This window comes from Castor canadensis, chromosome 8 (genome assembly GCF_047511655.1).
Source record: "Castor canadensis chromosome 8, mCasCan1.hap1v2, whole genome shotgun sequence".
Taxonomy (NCBI): domain Eukaryota; kingdom Metazoa; phylum Chordata; class Mammalia; order Rodentia; family Castoridae; genus Castor; species Castor canadensis.
Genome location: NC_133393.1, coordinates 19,490,730 through 19,509,662, shown reverse-complemented (window position 1 = coordinate 19,509,662; position 18,933 = coordinate 19,490,730). Strand labels below are relative to the sequence as shown.

The window sequence follows — 18,933 nt, the reverse complement described above, 5'->3', positions numbered from 1 at the left end:
AGACAGAAAATGTGTATGTCTTCAACTTGGTACGGCCAACCTCTTGTTCACAGTGGACCCGTGATAAACTTCATATTTCCAAGCTTTTTATGGAAGTGCCTAAGTCCACCAGGAAGCCCTCCTGAACTTGTGACTGGGATCTGAGGGCCTAGGGATATTCACTGGAACCTTGGTGAGGGCACAGCTGGGGAACCCGAGGTGCCAGGATAAATAAGACCTTAAGTCAGAAGTAAGTAAGCACTTTTTCAAAAGAGAAAAGGAAAGGATAACTGTCTGACCTCGCCCCACTAAGGGAGGTGTGTATCTTTACAATTTTAGGTGCTGCACAGCCGCAGGGTAATTTGGTTCACCCTCGAGGATGAGGGATGGAACAAGAGAACAAGATACACAAGCAGGAGACTGCTGCGAGCTCTGCCCAGCCACTCTGCCTCTTGCAAATAAAAAAAAAAAAAAAGGGAAAGTGAAACCAGCCCACCAAGAGTCACTTCTTCACTCCAGAATCCTCCAGAGTTTTCCACTCTACTCTCTAGGTCTGAGAAGGGCCATCTTCAGGAAAGGAGTTGAATCTGGAGCCAGCAAAACAAGTTCCAGTCTTGGCTGACACAAATGGGAACTCAACACCTTTTGGGTGGTCCCCACTTCTTTGGAGTGGAACAGCCCCTGTGTTCTAACTGGTGCTGTTACCCAGGAAACCAAGCTTCAGAGTCTGGTGGGGACTTCCCTTGATGGAGAAAGAGTTCAAGGGCCAGGACTTGCCTCTGATTTGTCTACTCCTCCTTGCTCTTCAAGCAAGAGGAGCTGGGAATCCTTGGCTGTCACTGACTGGGAAAGGCCCAGGGTCAGACTCTGGTCTCAGCATGAAAGCCAGGGAGGAGGCTGGTAATGGGTGTGGGTCTTGGAGAGAGGAGAGTGGGAAAGCCCTTGGGGTGGGATGAGCCCAGCTGTGAGAGCAGTGCTGAGGCTTGGAGAGGGGCTGACGAAGAAGGGAACTCCACCTGACTGTGTTGTCTGCTGTGAGCACCTGGCTAGGGCAGGAACAGATGTGAGTCAGGGATCCCACATCTGGATGGTGTGGTGTGGGGTCTGTAGAAGGGGTCTGCAGGAGCTGTAGTCAGAACAGAATTCTGGGGAGCAAGCTATGGAGGTGGAGAGAGGAGGGGAAGGGAGAGAAGAGGAGGGTTGGGAATCTGTTGGAAAGTGAAATTCCAGCCAGTCAAAAAGTGTGTCAAAATGGAAACTGAGACAGGGGCCCAGCCACCGGGCTCTTACTTGCATTACCGGTGGTAGGGAGGGGCCTGCGGCTTTCTATCGAGAGCTCCCCTGGCTTCTGTGGAGCCTTCGTCCCAGGCCTCCACCTCTGTGGATCTCCGGGAGGAGCGGTCCTGCGGGAAGCCAGGCGTGTGCACCTGTGTCCCCGCAGCCACGAGATGCTCCGGAGCCCGCGATCATTCCGCAGGCCCGCAGACAGGTGACTCCCTGAGGAACAGGCGGGATTCCACGGTGATCTGAGCTGGGAACCTCGACAGAACACTGTGTGTCACCCTGTGCGTGTCCACGGGCGATGGGTCCAACGGCACCATGTGGTGCCCCACCTGGCTGAGGCCCTGCACGCAGAGGTCCCGGTGGACACCTTTCCTGCCCCCTTTCCTGCCCTGCTACCCCCACTGTCTTGAGGGCGAGCTGAGAGGGGCTGGAAGTTCAAGTGCAAACAGGGGCAGGCCGAGAAGGAGCTGAAAGCCTCAACAACCTCCTGAAAATCCAAGGGTGCAGAGGCTGTTGCAGGAAGATTGAGCACTGGTGCCGGTAAGCCTAGGGCCAGCAACCCAGCGGAAATCCAGTAAAGGATAGAGACAGGCAGTCCACACCAAACAAAAGGTCAAACGCCCCTGAACATGGTAAAGGGTGCTCAGAATCATTAAAATGTGCAAAGTGGGGCGGGCGCCATGGTTCACGCCTGTAATCCCAGTGACTCAGGAGGCAGAGACCAGGAGGATCCCGGTTTGAAGCCAGTACCAGGAAAAAGTTCGGGAGACCAAAAACCCATCACAAAAAAGGGCTGGTAGAGTGGCTCAAGGTATAGGTCCTGAGTTTGAGCCCCAGTACCTCAAAAAAAAATAAGTAACTACTTATATAACATTTATGGTATTAGGTCTTGATATTTAGGTGCACATGGGAAGGTGTGCATAGATTATATACTTCTCTGTTTTATACGAGAATTGAGCATCCATGGAGTTTGATATCCACAGGGGGTCCTGAAATAACTAATTTCTCTCAGATACCAAGGGATGAGTATTTCTTTTCACCAGTATTTGTACAAAGAAACTCTGGAAAGGTAAGTAACACATATAGCTAGAATTCAGGGTAGAAAATAACACGAGTGTTTTCACTTTTCATGTCATTTTTTTAAACCACCTACTCGAAAGAATTTTTTTAAATGAGGGCATGATGGTTCATGTCTGTAATCCCAGCTGTTCTGGCGGCAGAGATCGAGAGGGTCATTGTGGCTTGAGATCAGCCTGGGCAAAAGGTTAGTGAGACCCCATCTCAACCAACAAACTGGGTGTGGTGGCGCTACATCTGTCATCCCAACTACGTGGGAGGCATAAGTAGGAGAATGAAAGTGCAGGCTGGCCCAGGCACAAACCCCTGTGCGAAAAATAAAGCAGAAAGGCCTGAGGGAGTGGCTCAAGTGGTAGAGCACCTGCTTAGCAAGGCCCTGAGTTCAAACCCCAGTATCACACAGAAAAAAAAAGAGATGAAAAGCAAGTTTCAAGGTCTGTTCAATGCCAGCCAGCTATAACCTAAGTAAGAGAAACAAATGGAGACTGGAGGAGTGGCTCAAGCAGTAAGAGCTCCTGTCTTGCAAGCATGAGGCCCTGAGTTCAAACCCCAGTTCCAACAAAGTAAATAAATAAATATAGACGTTGCCTGAGATGGACTAAAAAGATCGAAAAAGATGGAAACGGCTCCCTTTGGAAGAACAAAGGAGATGCTGTCTATGAAATTATGAGCCAATCTGGGCAGGAATAACTGGAGTCCCTCCTTTACAAAAGAAACGTATGTCAGTGTTTCATCCTCAATAAAAGAACAATATTTATTTCACTTTAAAATGCTTTTAAATAACACTTTTCCTATGAGGAACTCAGGTGCACACACACATAGAACTTTTCATTTATACCAACAAACTTTCTTAATACTTGTAATTCTTTTCCCAGGGGCAGGGAAGGGCCTACGAGGCAGGGGGAAAAGGTGACAGGTGACAATGAAGAAAGAGTCAGGAGAGAAAGAGCAGAAGAAGTTTGATCAATGAAGGGCCTGCCAAAGGGAACAGCAGGGCCATTCGGGAATAGGGAAATGGTTGTAGGGTCACTTCCTTATGATGAACTAACACGTAACTCCCTCAGATCTCACGCTCTAGAAGGCAGGTGTCCGGCCATGGACTACACCCCTGATTTTTAGCAGGGAGCCTTAAAGGAGGAAGGCGGAACAGCAAAAGGAGCTGATGGGCAGGGCAGAGTGGAATGGAAAATCCTGGGAGTGGCTAGGGAAGAACTGAAGGGGGTCACAGAGGAGGGACGGGGTCAATCTGTGGAATCAGAACCTGAGGATGGTTTGGGAACACCAGTGGCAGTGGTGAGGTGGTGATGGAGATGGACCATGTCTTGGACTTCAGGGTCAGAGACAAGGGTTCCTTCCGATCTACCAAAGACAGTAGGAGGTGGGGCTGAGGTGAGGAGAAGCTGGCACTGCAGATCTGCACATGGGCCACAAGTCCAAGGCCAACAGGTCATGGAGGGCCTGGTACCCATGGAGAGGCCCAGGAGAAAATGCCTATCTCTGGGAGTTCTGCTTTGATGACAACATTCTCTGCCACTCAGGGAAAGAAACGTTCCAGGTTTCCTACTGGGACCATCACAGATTGGCGTTTTCTGGGCAGCCAGGCCTCTGAGTTCCTAATTACTCCTTGGCTATTCCATGGGTTGGTCAACACCTCACGGCTGGTTGCCCTGCAGAGAGAGTCTGCAGATCTCCAACCAACCCTCAGAAGGTGGAGGAACACAGAACTTGACCTTCACGTTCCTCTTACAGCACATGGTTGTTCCAGAAAAAGCGCAGCAGCACTTCAACACTTCTAAAGACAAACAAGAGAAAGGGAGGCAGTGCGCCTCTGCCTTCCTGTGGAGGGTCCTGTTTAAGAAAGAGAGAGACTTTAAAAAAGAAAAAAGCAATAGAATAGTCCAAAGCCACACATTCAACCCACTAGAAAATATTAATTCAACCCAGGCTGCAGACGAGCAATTTAGGAACTGTGTGAGCTGAAGGGAAGTAGGAATGTCTGGCTCATCTGTCCACTTCCTCCACACAGCCTTGGATGTCCCCCCACCCTGGTCATCTTTCAATTGGGGTAGTCTGCTTTTAGGGCTGAGAAGCCATTCCTCTGGCTTTTAGTGACTTCCCAGAGAAGTAAACAACAGGACGCGGGTGGGTGAAGAGGTGAGGGGTGTCTGAGCAAAAGTTGGTTGAGCAGTTGGTAACTGCCACTGTTTATTTGGGAACATGAGAAGGAGGCTGGGCATCAGACACAAATGTCCCTGTCCCCACCCACACAGCCCCTGCAGTTTGTCCTCCATACAGCAGCCCTGGTGCTCTGCACGGTGATCTCCCCTGGCTCCACCATGTCTAAAAGAAAAGTCCCTCGAGTGACTTCAAGGCCCTGTGTGATTGCCCTGCCACCCACTTCTCTGACCTCTCCTACCACTTTCTCTTCATACAGCTTCAGCCACACTGGTCCCTTGCTATTCTCCAAACACAATAGACACACTCCTGCCTCAGGGTCTCTCCATCACCCTCTCACACCTCTTTGAAGGTTTTACTCTGTCACCTTCTCAGTGAGGCCTTTACTGGCATATGGGAACCCCCTACACTCCACCTTTCCTCAAGTTATTTTTCTCTCACACATCCACCACTCTGAAAAACTGCACGTTTTGTTTATTGCTTGTCTCCCTTATAAATTCCAGGAGATCAGGAATTCTACCTCAAAAAATACACCATCAAGAAAGTGAAAGAAAGGCAGGAAGCCAGTGGCTCACACCTGTACTCCTAGCTACTTGGGAAGCAGAGATCAGGAGAATGGTGGTTGGAAGTGATTTGTGAGATCCTATCTGGAAAAAACCCAACACAAAACAGGACTGATGAAGTGGCTCAAGGGGTAGAGCACCTGCCTAGCAAGCATGAGGCCCTGAGTTCAAACCCCAGTGCTGCCAAAAAAAAGGAAAAAGAAACTGAAAGGTGCTGGGTATGGTGGTGCACGCGTCACCACAGCTATGAGGGAGGCAGAAGTAGGAAGATTAGGATCTAAGGCTGGCCAAGGCAAAACTCAAGACCCTACTTCAAAAATAAACTAAAAGCTGGCTCAAGTGGTAAAATGCTTGCCTTTACCTGAATTCAAGCCCCCACAGCATGGCCTTGACAAAGAGTAACGCCCCCCATGAGTGTTATTATGACACACTCAGTGATTAACAAGAACCACAACAGCACAGGTGAGGTGAAGGGCAGCCGCCCTCCTACCTTGGAGCCCCGTGATCAATCCCTGATGCCAACCGCTTGTTCTGGAAAACCAATTAGCTATGGGCTTCATATCCTATCTTCCCGACTGCTTCAAGGAGGTCAACCCCAAGTTAAGGTACAGGTGCTCTTCCCTGACTGTGCACTAAACTCTCTTGGGCGGAGGCTCCTCAGACCTCACCCCAAGCCAAGGAAATCAGAATCTCCCAGGGCTGGGCCCAGGCCTCTGCCTTTCCTAAAAGTGTACAGGTGATTCTAACATGTCTCCTACCCCAGAGGATGTGGAACAGCTTTTCACACTTTACTTTTGCAGTACCGGGGCTTGAACTCAGGGCCTCCTGCTTGCTAGGCAGATGCTCTACCTCTTGAGCCGCTGCCCCAGCCCAGTTTTTTGATCTTTAATGTGGACACAGATGCCCTAGGGACCATATGTAAAGGTTGATTCTGATCTGCTGGTGGCATGAGAGTGGGCCAGACATGTTGCACATCCAACGAGCCAAGGGATGATCAGTGGCCTGTGCACGGACCACAGTTTAAGGTACAAGTAGAAGAATCAGAGTCACAGCTTGTGGTTCTAATGTTTGCTCTTCCAGACACCATTAATCTGTAAGTTCTGGTCACTCCTGAGCACCCCCACCACTGCAGCCATTGCTCTCTGTCTCTTCCTCCTTTCCACCTGGGGGGCCCTTGCTGGGGAAATTTACATCTCACCTCTTGAACCATCCTGTGATGGATGCTGTCCCCAATGTGTCTCAGCTGCATGGTCAGCTTCTGGATTACTTCCTGCTGGTGATGGTTCTGGCCAGTGCTATCCTCCTTGGGCTGAGAAAGAGGACTGTGATCTGCACCAACAGAATAAACTTCCGTGAGCTAGCAAAATCACTATCACCCATTACTAAAAACTTCGACAATGGGAGGGATAAAATCCAACAACAATTATCAAAAAGCAAAGCCTTCCATTGGAGTAGACCAGCTCTATCCAGTGTAGATGTAACTCAAACCACATATGTACATTTTGCCGGGGGTGGGTGCTGGAGACAGAACAGGGCATTGACATGTCCAACAAACTCTTTACCACTGAGCTACACCACCAGTCCTGCATATGCAATTTAAGTTTTTCCAGTAATAAAATCAGGTAAAATTAAATGTTAGGTATATATTTTACATAAGCCAATATATCTAAAATATCATTCTAACATATAACTAATATAAAATTATCAGTGATATACTTTTATACTGTTTTTATTATACCTAAGTCTACAAAATCTGGTGTTTTATTTTATACTTATAGCATATCTCAATTCAGGTATCAACTTTTCCCATTGAGACCCTAGGGTCAAGATCTCAATGCAAATTCTTGATCTGTATTTAGAGAGCATAAAGTTGACAATTTAAAAAGTAGATTCAAGAAGGGGAGGCACGGCTCAAGTGGTGGCATGCTGCCTAGTAATGCAAGGGCCTGAGTTCAAACCTCAGCACTGCCAAAAAAGTAGATTTACATATTCAAGTTGTTTCCAACAATCAGACCAAGTATCAGTTTTTAAATTAAAATCAAAACTTAAAATTCAGTTCCTCAAATACACTGGCCACGTTTCAAGTGCTCAGTAACCAAATGAGGGTCGTAGCTGGATCTTTTCAGTTTTTCAAAATAGATTTTTCCATTTAATATTTTGCCCACTGTCCTTGAATGAGGCCTCCAGAAACCACTGAGTGTTTTTAAGCAACACTATTATGTACATGCAAATTGCTGGGTGCTTTGAACTTCTGAAGAACAAAGACAAAAGAACTCCCAAGTACCTCAGGGATACAAAGGGGAAGGAAATCAGTCTAGGCTAAAGTAGATATAAATATTGCTTTGCAGACTATTTTCCCTGAAATGATGATCTATCAAGATGTGACCAACCTCTGGCTTCCCACCATCCTCTGCGTTTCCCACGACCCATCCTCAGCTCTTCTAAGAAAAAGTGGTTTTAAATTCTCGGTACAAGGAACGAGGTGGCCGAGTGGTTAAGACGATGGACTGCTAAATTCCCCGTGCAAAATCACGTGGTTTTCCCCAGCTATGTGCATAGATGTGGATTTCACATCTATAAATCTTGGCTTTGGCAAATCAGTTTTTGGCCATCCAATGGCTTGTGACTGCCCAGTCCTATGTCCCAGCCCTCAGCACAGCCACTGAGAGGGCGAAGAGCTTCCCTACTAAGTCTTGCTTTGCGCTGTACTTAAGGCTTTTTTTTTTTTTTTAAGTTTCCCTGCCAGAAAGTTCCCGGGGTCCTCGGAGCGCTTCCGGCACGTTGGCGGGGCCGCGCCCCACTGGGCTAGACTGCCGCGCAGACGGTTAGCGGAAGGGAAGAGCGCGCGCTCCCGGCGGGTGGGCGGGGCCGTCACGTGGGTGGACGATAGCCAATGGGGAGCTCTGGCGGCGGCGCGCCGGCCGAAGGCGGAGCTCCGGGATCGGCAGTAGCGCGCACGTTGCTCGCCCCCGAGCCCCGGCAGGAACGAGAGTGGGGACCCCGGCGCGGTACCCCGGTTACAAGGCTGGGCGTTGCTCAGTACTGTGTTCCTCTGTCTGGCGTTCTGGACCCCATGATGACACCCCTCTGGCCCTCCATACCGTCCCGCTCAGTCTGCGCATCCCCCTTTCTTCACCGATCTCTTAACATGGAAGGGGAGAGACGAAGGCAACTGAGTCTGCCGGGCCAGGGAAAGCATGGGCAGGAAATGGAACGCACCTCTTAACTGAGGAATGCTTTGTTTCTAAGCGTTCGGCGGTAGTTGGTTACTCACCAGTGGCCAGACTAAACTGCCTGTCACAAATGCAAGTCTATATACTCGTAAGTGTACGTATACACAGTAGTGGGCATGAAAACAGACACACGCGTTAGGTTTTTGGCTGTCACTCCATAAATTAAGGTAGTAGCATTCATTAATTCTTCTTTCCTGGGCTTCTGAAGCGTTTTAGGTAAATGTGGCAACCCCTGGGCATCTGGGAAGACAGCCACCAGCTTCGCAAGCAAGCCCAGGATGGAGCGGAGGGGCAGAGAATGTGAAGCCACATAGAAAGGGGTTACAATGAAAAATACAAGTTCTAGAATAATGGTGACAATTGCACGGCTTTAAGAGTATACTAAAAACCGCGATATCGCACTGTAAAACGGCGACCTTCGTACCGGGGCGGGGCTCAACTGGTAGAGCACCTGCCTAGCAAGCGCCAGGCCCTGAATAAAACCCCAATACCGCCAAAACTTAACGAGTGAACTTCATGAAATAAGAATTGCATCCGATAAAAACACATATATAGCTACTTGGGAGGCTGAGATCAGGAGGGTCGCCGTTCCAGGCCAGTCTGGGAAAATAGTTCGAGAGATCCCATCCCCAAAATACACTGACTAAAATGGACCAGAGGCGTGGCTTCAGCGGTAAAGCGCCAGCTTTGCAAGCTTGAAGCCCCGACTTCAAACCCCAGTCTTACATAAGCAAGTTGCATAGTAGTTTGAAGTTAATGTCAGTGGCTCTTTTGGTTTCCAGCATATTTCTAAAGAAAAATTCTGAGATCGCATTCGTTTCATTCCAACGCTCTCCTTTAATACCTTTAATGGCTTTAGTTGGCCAACCTTCTGGGATATTTAGGAATCACATGTTTTTACAAAACAAAATTGCAAATTTATCTTTCCTTCCTGTTCTTATAGTGGCAAAATCAAGAAGGAACCTAATTTAAACACCTGTAAACAATACAGGTGTTGTCAGGTCAAATTTAAAGATAATTTTTTACTAAAAAAAAAATGTGGCCCGGCACCAGTGGTTCACACCTGCAATCCTAGCTACTTAGGAAGCAAAGATCAGGAGGATCTCGGTTCCAAGCCAGCCCAGGCAAATAGTTTGCGATACTCTATTTCGAAAAATCCTTCACAAAAAAAGGGCTGGTGGAGTGGCTCAAGGTGTAGGCCCTGAGTTCAAACCCAGTACCACAAAATAAATAAATATGATGTATTTTAATAAATTTGGAGTTATCCTAATTAGTTATCACATCAATGATTCAGGGTTAATAGAAAGTAAGAGATTTAGTATCATAAACAAAGTCAGTTTGAGGTTTTGACCGATGGAGGAAGAGATTTACCACTGTCTTCTTAATTTTTAAATAATACGTGTCAGGCCCAATTTTATGTCCTCAATACCAAGAGCAATACATGCTAAGTAGAATATTTATCTTAGTTTAACGCTAATATCTTACCTGGGTTCCTCGACATGGCTGAGACCGGCTGGGAGCTGACAAGTTGAGTCATGTATGCCTTCTGCAAATTATATTTTGCCCACAGTGATTTGCAACAATTTGTTACTTTAAGAGATAAATTCACAACTTCTTTAGGTTCATAAACAATGCCATCATGTTTTTCCTTTTTCATGTTTTTTGCCTGTTAGGAAATATATTTTCAGAGAACGTCTCTGATTTCTCAGTAAATATTTGGTGTGTTAAAAGAACAGTGATGCTTTTGAGGCAGATTTCAGGGTCCACCTGTCCCTGGGCACTGAGACAGAGGTCTCCGTTAATCACTGTTGCTGTTAATAAACAGTTTTTATCAAAATCACCCTTTTATTATTTACTTTTCCTTTAAAAAGCTAATATGTTGGGCTAGGGTGATTTGACTCTCTGATGGACAGCTGTTAGACTCTTTCTGGTGTCCCAGCTGCTTTGATGGAGGGACTATCAGCCAAGCAGCCTGCCCAACAGTCCTTGTGCCAGCCCAGCTGCCATGAGCACTCCACAGGCACCTTGAGGAAGCTACGCTGAAACCACGGTTGCCTGCTGCTGAAGCCCACCTCCAGCTCCTGAAGGCACTGTCCCTGCCCACTGTTTGAAACAACCTGCCTTGGGCTTTTTGCCACCACAAAGCCTCAGTGAGCTCTAGATGTCCCTGTAGCCATTTCCATCAAGGCCAGAGGAGGAGCCCTTCCCTTAGTGGCCCAGCAGAAGGCCTGTGTCTGGTAAAAAGTCTTTTTTTTTTTTTTAGCAGCACTGAGGTTTGAACTCACAACCTTGTGCTTACCAGGCAGGTACTCTACCACTTGAGCCACACTCCCAGCCCCCCCCACAGTCCTTCATTTGCATGAGGGACTGTGCCATGATAGGTGCAAACCCAGTTCTTTTTTTTTTTTTTTTTTTGTCTTTTGACTTTTGATGTCTTTATTTTTTTTTTCATTTTTCTTTTATTATTCATATGTGCATACAAGGCTTGGTTCATTTCTCCCCCCTGCCCCCACCCCCTCCCTTACCACCCACTCCACCCCCTCCCGCTCCCCCCCTCAATACCCAGCAGAAACTATTTTGCCCTTATCTCTAATTTTGTTGTAGAGAGAGTATAAGCAATAATAGGAAGGAACAAGGGGTTTTGCTGGTTGAGATAAGGATAGCTATACAGGGCATTGACTCACATTGATTTCCTGTGCGTGGGTGTTACCTTCTAGGTTAATTCTTTTTGATCTAACCTTTTCTTTAGTTCCTGGTCCCCTTCTCCTATTGGCCTCAGTTGCTTTAAGGTATCTGCTTTAGTTTCTCTGCATTAAGGGCAACAAATGCTAGCTAGTTTTTTAGGTGTCTTACCTATCCTCACCCCTCCCTTGTGTGCTCTCGCGTTTATCATGTGCTCATAGTGCAATCCCATTGTTGTGTTTGCCCTTGATCTAATGTCCACATATGAGGGAGAACATACGATTTTTGGTTTTTTGAGCCAGGCTAACCTCACTCAGAATGATGTTCTCCAATTCCATCCATTTACCAGCGAATGATAACATTTCGTTCTTCTTCATGGCTGCATAAAATTCCATTGTGTATAGATACCACATTTTCTTAATCCATTCGTCAGTGCTGGGGCATCTTGGCTGTTTCCATAACTTGGCTATTGTGAATAGTGCCGCAATAAACATGGATGTGCAGGTGCCTCTGGAGTAACAGTCTTTTGGGTATATCCCCAAGAGTGGTATTGCTGGATCAAATGGTAGATCGATGTCCAGCTTTTTAAGTAGCCTCCAAATTTTTTTCCAGAGTGGGCAAACCCAGTTCTTTATTTGCATGAAGGTCTGCCATGATTGGTGCAGATGCCCTTGCCACGCCCCCTTGCTGGCTATATAAGCAGGCTGTTCCACTGGCTTTGAGAGATGCCTTGTTGTGCTGGTTTTTGGTATTGCAACTTGAGACCCAATGAAAGGCTTCTCTCAGTGCTCCTTTCTTGCCCACTTTTTTTTCCCCCTCTTTGTGGTACTGGGGATTGACCCTAAGGACTCTATCATGCTTGAGGCCTTAACCTCACTCGCTGTTTATATTTTTCTTTGGAGATACAGTCTTGCTAACTGTTTGCCTAGGCTGGCCTTCAACTCTTAATCCTCCTACCTCTGCTTCCCAAGGACCTGGGATTACAGGCATGCACTACCACATTCAGCTTCATACCTACTTTTGATCTTAATCATGAGTGAGTAGGCTGAGCTGGTAACACAAAGAGAGAAGAAGTTGGTGAAAAAGCAGCCGAAGGAGGTGGCAGTGGTGACAAGAGGCAACTAAAGAGTTCCAGAGAGGATTGACAGAGTGGCTCAAGTCATAAGAGTGACTGCCTAGCACGTGTGAGTCCCTGAGTTCAAACCCCAGTGCTGCAAAAAAAAAAAAAAAAAAAAAGATTTCCAGAGCATAGCCAGGGGAAAAACAACCAGGAACAAAGGCAGCCAAGACAACAAATCACTGTTTGAGAGAAGCAAGAGGGTGGCCATCTGAGATGAAGAAAAATAGAAGGCTGTAATGCTCCTGGCTGTTGGAAGAGTTCCAGAGTTGCCAGGCCAAGGGTCTCAGACACACCCTATGCCTGAGAGCTCAAACACTTGCTGTAGGGCTGAGGGTCCCAGCACCCAAGGCCTGAGGAGACTTTTAACACTAGAAGGTGCCACCCACTGCTGCCTGCTGCTGTCTGCCACCAGAGCCAAGGATTACAAAAGCTGCCGAGTGCCCAGCCACTGGTGGCTAAGGCCCAGCACTGTCAGCCTCCAACCTGGAAGGTGAGGAAGGGAAAAAGCTTGAAACACCCACCAAGCTAAAGTCTGAAAGTCCAAAGAACGAAAGGCATTAGAACTAAAAATAAACCCAGTGAAGACTTCAAATTCAGACCTCCCCTTTGCCACTCTCAAAAATCACCCAGAGATAATGAGGAGAGAATAAACAAAACACCAAGAAACGCACATTTCATCTTCATTGGACTGGAAGGCACTGGCAGCTCCAGGGCATGAAAATGGAAGAGACAGGATGGAGAAGACGAGGGCAGGCCCCAAGAAGGGCAGCCTCCGTGCTCAGTGCTCGCAGAAGGACAAAGCAAGGAGGGGCGGAGAGCCCCAGGTAGCACAGCAGGTGCAGTGAGAAGAATGAGAGGAAGGACTGCATGCTGCAAAAGGGGGAATGTTGGAAATTTTCACAAGTGCTCAGACCCTAGCTCCCTACCCCATCTCAGGTAATCAAGTGACTGTTTTTACAGGAAAAATGTCACCTAGACTGCTAGACAAAGGGACAGCTGGCATGGATCACTAGGGGAACCCAACATCTTGCTACAAGAGAGGGATTAGCAAGAATGGAAACTGAGACTCCTGGTCCCCTCCCCTACTCGGATCCAGAACTTCACCTCCAGTTTCCAGGGGAAAAATGGACCATGCCAGAAAAAAAAAAGCCACAGATACTGGCATATGGGGGCTCATTGATAAAACCCACAGTGAATTTGGGACGTGAACATACCTTTTTTTTTGGCAGTACTGGGGTTTGAACTCAGGGCCTCCCACTTGCTTGTCAGGTGTTCCACCACTTGAGCCATGCCCCCAGCACTTTATGCTTTAGGTATCTTTCAAATAGTCTTGTATTTTTGTCCAATTTGGCCTTGGACTGTAATCTTCCTATCCTGGACTCCATTATAGCTGGCACCACAGACATACACCATCACAGTTGACTTACTGACTGAGTTGGGGTTTCATTAACTTTTTGCTCCAACTGTGATCCCAGTAGCTGGGATTATAGATGTGAGCTACTGCACCCAACCCAAAACACTTTTTAAAAAATTATATCTGGCTGGTAGAGTGGCTCAAGTGGGAGAACATCTTCTTAGCAAGCATGAGATCCTGAGTTCAAAATTCAGTAACCTCCAAAAAAATTACAATATCATCAGAGAAATATTGTATCCATGAAACAAGAAGAGGTGCTAAGCGAAGAAATGTTCTAAGAATAAAAAAGAGCAGTTGGAAATTACTAATAGTGTAATTAAAATTTTGCAAAAAAATTATGCATTGAAATCTTCCAAAATAAAAATAACCTCAAAATTGTTACAGGTCAGAAAAAAATCATGAGCATATTCTACAAGATAACTGGTCTAATCTTTGAGAAATTGGTACCACGGGTGGGGAGAAAATGGGAGACCCTGCACCAAATTAAGAGACTAAAGAAAAAGAGAACAAATGCAACACGTGAACTTTGGATCCCAGTTTTAAAAACACAACAAACAAACAAAAATCCCTGCCAGCCAGGTGCAGTGGCTTGTGCCTGTAATCCCAGCTACTCTAAGCAGAGATCCAATGGTTTGAGGCCAGCCTGAGCAAAAACTTATTGAGACCTCCATCTCAATTAATTAAACCAGGCATGGTGGTGCACACTGCCCTGGGCAAAAATCAAGACTCTGTCAGAAAAATTACTAAAGCAAAAAGGGCTGGGGACTGACTCAAGTGGCAGAGTGCCTGGCCAAGCAAGCGTGAGGCCTTGAGTTCACCCCAGTATCCCTGGTGGGGGCGGAACTGCCATAAGGATGACATTGGTGTGACTTTTGCCAGCACAGGCATAAAGGGAACGCCCTTATTTTTAAAAGTTGCATCTTTTCTTTTTTTTCCCCAGATACAAATGATTTAAAGTTGACATAAAGGAGCGCAAACTGACCTTGCAAAAGAGGTATACTCAGGTGTTCTTTTAGAGTTGATGGCGGCCCCAGGAGCTCTCTCTCTAGGACTGTGAGGTAATAACATTCGTCTGCATACATTATAATGGGTTTTTTCTTCTCCCAACCCCTGGCAAAGGCAGGTCAGTCCTTGCGTTTCAGATCAGGAAACTTAAGCTTCCTGGTGACTTATTCCATCAGGAAGGGGTGCAGTGGCCTCAGTGTTCTCAAATCCAGGTCATCTGGCTCTTTTACTCACCTTTTGTGTGTGTGTGTGTGTGTGTGTGTGTGTGTGTGTGGTACTGGGGCTTGAACTCAGGGCCTGCACCTTGAGTCACTCCACCAGCCCTTTTTGTGATGGGTTTTTTCAAGATAGGGTCTAGTGGAACTATTTGCCTGGGCTGGCTTTGAACCACCATCCTCCTGATCTCTGCCTCCTGAGCAGCTCGCCACCAGTGCCTGGCCACTATTTTTTTCAGTACATAATATTGCATTGCAAATATGAATGTTGAGGCAGGATAGGATGAGGAGTCAGGGAAATCATATTTATTACTTTTAATAAATATTAAGAAGCGCCAGACTCAGAGGAAGTAAAAAGTGAAAAAACTCAGAGTAGCTACCACCTTCTTTAAGAGGTAAAGGGAGACACAGTGGGTGGGGGTCTGTCTCTGCCTCCCCCTTTGACATGTTAAGTGGTTCACACCTGTAATCCTAGCTACATGGGAAGCTGAGATTGGGAACATCATGGCTTGAGGCTAGATTGGGAAAATAGTTCAAGAGACCCCCATCTCCAAGATGACCAGAGCAAAATGGACTGGAGGTGTGGCTCAAGCGGTACAGCGCCTGCTTTGTAAGTGTGAAGCCCTGAGCTCAAACCCCAGTTCCACAAAACAATAATAATGATGATGATGATGATGATGAAGCTGCAACTTCTTCCACTAATAATGGGGAAAGAGACAAAAATCTGGCAAAGGAAAGTCCGAACGCTCACTTGTCCCTGCGTCTTGGGGAGGCCTGGACACATCTCCATGTTTCAGAATAATAAACAGCTCCCGTCTTCACCACCAGAACCACTGTCTAGTGATTAGGGCTTGCTAGACATGGCCATGTGTATTTCAGCTCAGAAAACACAAAGGCCACAGCTCAGCGCCACCACTGGAAGTCTCCACTCCTATTTCCTGCGTGGGGAGCAGGAAATGTTCCCCCCCACTTCTCCCTACATTATCCTGCCATACGAGGTAAACCCTTGCAAAACTTCCATCCGTGAGACTCTGAAAGCTCTTCACGTGTGGATCTCAAGTACCCGGGATTTTGCATGGAAACTGGGAAGCTGAGGGAACCCCTCATCCCTCCTCTGGTGACAAATGTCACTTTGTATTTTCATGCTTCGTCTGTACATTCACAAACACTACGTACTCCATGTGGGCATCACAGCTCCAAACCAGCCAGGGCAAGGCTTTGCTTGGGCTCATGGTGACACCAGAAGAAGCCTTCCTGAATTTACCCAGTTCCCACTATTTATCTTCTTACTTATTTGCATGTTTTTCTTCCTGAAGTTTCTTAGAGGTGAGAGGCCAGGACCCACACTGTGCTGAGCAGGTTTTGTACTGTTTCTCACAGTGGCTGGGGGTGATGGGAGCCTTTGCACAGTCACTGGTTCAAACAAACAGTTTGACAAATATCTATTTTGGGACCTGTGTCTTTGTCTTCCTTTTCAAATGTGGTTTATTTCAAACTCATGCAAGGTTGCAAAATTCCTGGCAGGGTTCTCGGTATCAAGTTCACAAACCATCAGAGCTGGCACGTGGCCTAGGGAGGCCGGCCTGCATGCAAACCTGTAAGAGGACGATAGTGAGATAAACGTGTTATCAGCTTACACCAGCCTCTCCTGGAGCCCCGGGACTCGAACCTGCTTTCCTGGCTCCCCTGGGCTTACTCCCCGCAGGACTTCTATTTACAGGGGTTCCTTTGATTCTGGACTCTCAAGCCCAGCATTCTGGGGGTTCAAAAGAGTTAAGAGTTTTGAGGTGAAATATCTTGGCATGTGTTTCCCAATGGAGGAACCCCTGGACCGAAATCCCCCTATTATATGCTTCCTGCTGTCACAGGGATGACAGGTGTGTGTCACCACACCCAGCTTTTTTCTGTTGAGATGGGGTCTCTCGCAAACTGTTTTGCCAGGACTGGCCTTGCAGATCAAAGCCTCCTGTGTAGCACACCAGTGTGTCCAGCTTTTCATCAAGATGGGGGTCTCATGAACTTTCTGTCCAGACCTACTCACACCACAGTCCTCCCTATCTCAGCCTCTCAAGTGGCGAGGATTATAGGAGTCAGCCATGGGGCCCGGCTCATCATTTCTTCTTTATGTAATAGTTCCTTCAGAGCAGGGGTTCTGCGCCACCCGCTCTTTTGAGGTCCCAGGCCTTTGGACTGTGGTTAGAAGCTTGCTGAATTTGTAGATGAGTGGGAGAAAAGCCTACTGCCATCACATGAAACGCAGTGCGATGCTGAAACGGCAGACTTCACTAGAACACCACAGCCCTTCTTGGCGATTCACTCCAGGTACCGCCTCTCCCTCCTGCTTGCCCTTGGACTTTCTACGCTTCTCCAAGAGATCGTTAGCAAAGGGAACTGAAGAAAAAAAATTCTTAGAAATCTGTGCTGGGTCAACGTGCTGCCCCTACCCTGCTCCAAGTCAGATTTAATAATTATTTATAGGTATATCTGAGCACAATTGTGGTCTACCATTGAAGGCGAGTTTTCTTTCTAAAAGTCTCACTTGACATGTCAGCAGTGATCTAGAAATTACACAACCTAAAGCATTAATTAAGAAAAAATAAGCAAGAGCTGGGGGAGTGGCTCAAGTGGTAGAGCATCTGGCTGGCAAGTGTGAAGCCCTGAGTTCAAACCCCAGTACCTCACACACCCACACACAAAACTGTTAAATGCTTATTGTTTCTTTTCCTTGTTTTTTTTTTTTTTTAAATGCAGTTCTAGAGTTTGAACTCAGGACCTACACCTTGAACCACTCCACCAGCCCTCTTTTGTTGTTGTTACGAATATTTTCCAGTTGGGCTCTTGTCAACTATTTGCTGGGGCTGGTTTTGAACCACCATCTTCCTGATCTCTGCCTCCTGAGTAGCTAGCATTACAGACGTGAGCCACTGGCACCAGGCCAGCACTTAGCAAATTGAATTATTTTAGGAGTTCCAAAATCTTGGGGGTTTTGTTGTTGTATTTACTCTATAGTGTAGAGTAGGAGGAAAGGCTAATTGGCTTCCGATGTGCCAATTAATCACAGATATTATTTTAAAACACTTTCATTCTTTACAGGCAACATTAAATGGGTTGTTTGATGCTAGCGGCGGAGGGTCTTTAGGTGCCTCCTGGAAGAGCCAAGGAGTTCTTGGGAGCAATTGTAAGTGGCTGTCATAGCTCAGCGATGACAAGCAAGCACTCTGGGTTCAGGTGACTTGTGTTATCATCCCACAAGCACCACTTAGTAGTAGTTTAGTAACTTGACACTACTTGTTTCTGTCTTGTTTTCTTCATTCATAAATCTGAGTGATAAAACCTATCTCCCATAGTCGGTGAGAAGTTTAAGGGTATGAAACATTAGAAAGAATGCTTTGTAATCTTTACTGGTAGTAGGTTCTAGAGTTAAGGAACTACAACCCAGCTATTATATGAACTGTATTGCCTTTTTTTTTTTTGTGGCACAGGGATTTGAACTCAGGGCCACACACTTGCTAGGCAGGTGCTCTACCACTCGAGCCGCTCTGCCAGCCCTGTATTGCCTTTTGAATTGGCCATGGTGGCACAGGACCACTCCAGGTATGCCAACCTGACCTTAGAAAGGGCTTCAGTTTCCGACTGCACATGCATCTCAGAGAGTCAGGATTTGGAGATACAGTAAATTAGAAAGAAAATGACAAAATCAGCATTCACCTGTGCTTTCTGTGGACGTTACCCACAATCCATCTGCCTGATGTTTATTCAATGAGTACCAGGTCTGAAACACTGATATATGGTATTTTTTTTTTAGCGGTACTGGGGTTTGAACTCAGGGCACTCCACTACTTGAGTCATACCTCCAGTCCACCTGATATATGAAATTTTAACCCCAAAACGAAAGCACTTAGCCTTCACTGCTAATTGAAAGGCATGCTATGACTCATCCATTTTGGATGATGTATAGCAGGTATTTAGTATATCTTTCTGAACGCCTTTTTAAAGTTCCAAAATAAAAGCAAGGTTGCAAACACAAAGTTAAAAAAAATTAAGCCTGATTCTCCAATCTTTGGGCTAGTTTTTTTTTTCTTTTCAGTACTGGGGTTTGAACTCAGGGCCTTAAGTCTTGGTAGGTAGTCGCTCTACCACTTGAGTCACATCCCCAGCCCTTTTTTGTGTTGGGTGTTTTTGAGAT

General features: G+C 46.7%; 1 protein-coding gene across 1 annotated transcript; it reads right to left on the bottom strand.

The window, feature by feature from the left end:
• Nucleotides 1-3,184: 3,184 nt before the first annotated feature.
• Nucleotides 3,185-9,968, bottom strand: Pxt1 (peroxisomal testis enriched protein 1). Its single transcript, XM_020179580.2, has 3 exons — nt 9,797-9,968; nt 6,277-6,407; nt 3,185-4,188 (listed from the first exon to the last, which is right to left on the bottom strand). Exons 1-3 carry the CDS (start codon nt 9,966-9,968, stop codon nt 4,084-4,086), a joined length of 408 nt encoding a protein of 135 aa, XP_020035169.1. The 3' UTR covers nt 3,185-4,083.
• Nucleotides 9,969-18,933: the final 8,965 nt, after the last annotated feature.

Excerpts from the sequence above, each read along its gene's own strand:
- Pxt1 (XM_020179580.2), bottom strand. The coding sequence starts at position 9,968 with ATGAAAAAGGAAAAACATGATGGCATTGTTTATGAACCTAAAGAAGTT. Across the intron at positions 6,408-9,796 it reads AGCCATGTCGAGGAACCCAG|ATCACAGTCCTCTTTCTCAG; the intron begins GTAAGATATTAG and ends CTGTTGGTGCAG. Across the intron at positions 4,189-6,276 it reads ATCACAGGATGGTTCAAGAG|GACCCTCCACAGGAAGGCAG; the intron begins GTGAGATGTAAA and ends TTTCTTAAACAG.